The 4,471-nt window shown below is 35.2% G+C and overlaps 1 protein-coding gene across 1 annotated transcript in view; it reads left to right on the top strand.

Annotated features, from left to right (window-relative positions):
• Positions 1–3,824, top strand: part of LOC113472828 — an 11,446-nt gene extending 7,622 nt beyond the window's left edge. Inside the window, exon 2 of the mRNA XM_026832620.1 lies at positions 2,441–3,824. Within this exon, the coding sequence (XP_026688421.1) occupies positions 2,441–2,634 (194 nt within the window). The 3' untranslated portion in view covers positions 2,635–3,824. The remainder of the gene's footprint in view (positions 1–2,440) is intronic.
• The last annotated feature ends 647 nt before the right edge of the window (positions 3,825–4,471 follow it).

Genomic DNA, 4,471 nt, shown 5'->3' with positions numbered 1-4,471 from the left:
CACCTCCGTCATTCAACCATCCTCTTTTCTAGTTTGCATTATATTTATCCATGGATCCATTAATGATAATTTATCAAATAACAAAAAAAAAAAAAAAAAAAAAAAAGGCATTTTTTTCGAGTGCTCGTTTTTGTCCGTCCAGACTTAAAGGTTAAAGTCGGTCCAGAGAGCCGGACTTCCCTGGAACACGCTATTAGGCGGGACACCGAATACCGAGAAATTAACAATGAATGGTGATGGACGCTCATGGATCTATTATAATTTTTTTCAGATAATTCTCATTAAGTTTATTACGAGCGCCCAAGAAAGGAGAAACTTACCGGTACTATTAGGAAAGTTCACTCTCTGTCGCGCCGAACGATCCGGAATAAGTTCTCCAAATTTTTAATTCGAAAGTTGATTAATCCAAAGTAACCATACATACCAATCAAAAGAAGAGAGACGTAAGTAGATAGCATCCAAACGTAATTAGAGTTTCATATTATTTCCATCCAATTTGATGGCCAGTAAATTGCTTCTTTTATTCCTTCATTTTTACTTCTCTCCTTTTTTGCCGTAATAGTCTTTTAGATGGTGGTAAATAAGGAGTCTTTGTTCTCCAACTTGAGGCGGTTTCCTTTCCTCTTCACGTAATGCGATTACCTGAATTTTCAATGTAAGATAAAGGGTGTATTCTGTACCGTAACGTGCATTTTTTTTACAGCAGGAATTCTTCATACTATGTTTTCACCAAGACTACCTCCATGTATAAAGTCGAGTAAGAGAGACTACTCAATTTCTTGTGGAATCTTCCATAAAAATACGGTTTCCAAAATGGTCAAAAGTAATTTTTGAATTGATTGTTTAGTAAGGTATCCTGTGCATCCCATATTTTGTCCGTTTGTCTTTAACGTAAATCCTTCAAAATCATTTTATTCCATCTGGTTCTCTAGCATCATTTGTCCATTTTCCTTTACTCCGTAGAGGTGTATAAAATTACAACGTTGTAACGTATTAGTTTATGCAAAGTGCCGCAGTAATGTTTTAATGTGACACTCCATCCATGAGACATAAGGCCATGATCATTATGATCTTATGGATGCTTTAATTAATGCTTAGATGCTTAAAGTTTAAGTATAAAACATCTCTCTCCTCGTTTGGTTGATATTATTCGAATTTCACATCCGAAGCAATCATGATTGCCAGCACCGAGTTCTAAGTAGGCGGGTCCCGCCTAAAATAGTATTTGCCATTCCAGGTAAAGGAGATATTTTGGAGAATATTTTCTTTTTTTTTTTATGGCAAAGGTCAAAGGTGGTATTCTTTTTTTATCCCTGGGACAAAGGGTTTTATCCTGGACGGTGCAAAGAATGTGGGCAGGTGAAAGTAGTTGAAAAGTGGACAGCTAAGCCCCATTCTCAAGTTTAAGAAATGAGGTGAGTTCACCGATCAAGATTCGAAATGTCGGCCCAGGCATAGCTCAAAATATCGCAATCCCGGTTGTACAAAGATTGGAGGAAGTCTTCACGGGAAATTCCATGGACACATGTAAGGAAACTATTGTCAGAGCAATCTCATCCTTATGTCTCTACAAGTGAAATAAGACTTTGAAAACCCGAATTTAACACTTCTAACTTCTAATGTATGAGCACGAAGTTTCATTTTAACATGGTACCTATGGTTTTATTATTCTCTTTCATGCTAAAAAGAAAGGTCCATTACCTATGTACCATGTACCTACTATCTCGAATTAAGTTGGAAAAAACTCAAGCAAATAGCTAGTAGGTTTGAAACGAGATTTTTTTTTCTCTCGAAAATATTTCAACTGTGTTTTCATTCAGAGCATTCTGCTTCCTCTACTTTCTCAATTCGTATTTTTTATGCCTAAGCTCTGCTTATACGGATGGGTATACCATTTATTTTATGAAAATTCAGTATGTTCTGAGAGTTATATTGAAAAATAAAAAATGGAAACTTAATAAATTTAAAAAAAAACTTATTCTTCAGTAGTTATTCTTAAATTTAGGTTACTGGAACGTGTAGGTATTTATGAGAGAAAAATTAGGTATCCTCTATTTACCTACCCTTCATTAGTTGACTAACTTTCCTTCATTAGTTGACTAACTTTCCTTCATTAGTCGACCATACGGATGGGTATACCATTTATTTTATAAAAATTCAGTATGTTCTGAGAGTTATATTGAAAAATAAAAAATGGAAACTTAATAAATTTAAAAAAAAAACTTATTCTTCAGTAGTTATTCTTAAATTTAGGTTACTGGAACGTATAGGTATTTATGAGAGATAAAATAGGTATCCTCTATTTACCTACCCTTCATTAGTTGACTATAACTTTCCTTCATTAGTTGACTATAACTTTCCTTCATTAGTTGACTAACTTTCCTTCATTAGGCTCATCAAGAACAATTCCCCACCCTCAGTCATCAGTATCCAACCAGAGGGGGAAATCGTCACCTCCTAGTCCCCAGAGTAGACCACTCCAGTTACTATTATATTGGAGTGGTCTACTACAACCAAATACCTGCCACGTGGAGGACCAAGGACCGGGATACATTTGAGAACATTCTGAGAGAGAAACTGATGGTCCTGGAGCCTTACTCCTTACAGGAATTCCTGGAAACCGGCTTGGCATGATGACAATTCTGTACTCTATACTTATTTCTTATTTTATTTATTTTTTTCCTGAGTTCCTGACGTTACTTTTACTTTTATTAGTATTATTATTGATTTGTTAGTCCGTCCTTCCTTTTTATATTTCCATTTTCCCTTTTTTTATATACAGGGTGTCCCAGAATTTATGCTCACATTGTTTTTCTCGGAACATGTTTGAAATTGTGAGGTCACACATGTACCTTTGAAAAATATGTGGGAATCGCAGATTTCGCGAACAGTGCACAAATCGAAAACAGCAAAATATTGGACCAAATTGAAATAATAATGAACTTTCGAAATTGACTCTCAGGTGTATTAAGATCAAAATTTTATGCTCTGGCTCGTGGTTTTAACAAAAACAGTTTATTGATTAAAATGAAAAAGTTATGACCTAAAAACTGTCATAAGGTCTGTGATTTTTTAACAAGTGGATTTTTGGACTTTTCTCGGAAACGAAGCCGAAGTTAGGAAAATGACCAACAGATCCACAGAACCTTGTTGGAAATGATGAGATCTACCTACCTTGAGCCGTTGTCAGTGTTTTTCTGGCGCACCGTGTATATGGAACAATAATTTAATTACCAAATTCCCTATTCCCAATGGGGGGGGGGGTTATGAACACATTGTATAGTTAGATGGAACTGTTGACACTGAACGATTTTTAATCGGACTTTGTCATGACTGCTTAAAGAACTGGGAGAATGTTGGTGATGAAATTCGGAAAGAGATCGTGTTGTAAGCCTGTTCATACCTACTTATCGCGAGAAATATTTTTTTTTCCTTTTAGCCTGTTTGCACTTGCGAGAAACGTCCTTTTTTTTGTCATGTCAGATGTAGGTATTTAATTGTTTTATTGTACGGAAAGAAATATTTCGTGATTAATTCTTTATTTCGTCAATGGAAGGTTTTTCGGCTCTGTGCTTGGAGTTCGGGGTGCACTCAGGCTCGAGAGGACAATGGAGTAGCTACTTCAATCGAGTGGCGGGATTACAAGTCGAAAAGAAACGAGTGATGATAAATATTGAGTAAATGACTTGTAAGACTTGTAATACTGTGATACCCACAAAATTGTGAAAAAGCTCACTGCTTTACCACAAAGATTCGTGATTTCATTTGATTGATATTATTCCGTCAATAAAAATGCTGATATTGGACGTATTTTTTCTTTCTTCTTTATAGTGTTTTTTTTTCTCCCCCTGTTGTAAAATTAAAGAAACTTTAGCCAACACACCTGGGAGCAGCCTAAGACGCGTTTCGTTCTTATTTGAACTCATCAGTTAGACATAGCTCTCAGGTGCTGGCCAAGAATTTGGAAGTGATATTTATACTTCAGAGATGGAAATTGTGGAGAAACGAGAACCTGCGTTTTCTATGTAAGATTTTATTTGTGTTGAGTGTTGTTGTGAGCGCCACAATATTTTTGAATCTTTTCTGCTACACTTATGCTCCCCACTTTAACACTTCTAACTTCTAATGTATGAGCACGAAGTTTCATTTTAACATGGTACCTATGGTTTTATTATTCTCTTTCATGCTAAAAAGAAAGGTCCATTACCTATGTACTATGTACCTACTATCTCGAATTAAGTTGGAAAAAACTCAAGCAAATAGCTAGTAGGTTTGAAACGAGATTTTTTTTTCCTCTCGAAAATATTTCAACTGTGTTTTCATTCAGAGCATTCTGCTTCCTCTACTTTCTCAATTCGTATTTTTTATGCCTAAGCTCTGCTTATACGGATGGGTATACCATTTATTTTATAAAAATTCAGTATGTTCTGAGAGTTATATTGAAAAATAAAAAATGGAAACTTAATAAATT

The sequence above is a fragment of the Diaphorina citri genome, unplaced genomic scaffold, assembly GCF_000475195.1.
Source record: "Diaphorina citri unplaced genomic scaffold, Diaci psyllid genome assembly version 1.1 scaffold8960, whole genome shotgun sequence".
NCBI lineage: Eukaryota > Metazoa > Arthropoda > Insecta > Hemiptera > Psyllidae > Diaphorina > Diaphorina citri.
This window is presented reverse-complemented; position numbering and strand designations above follow the sequence as displayed.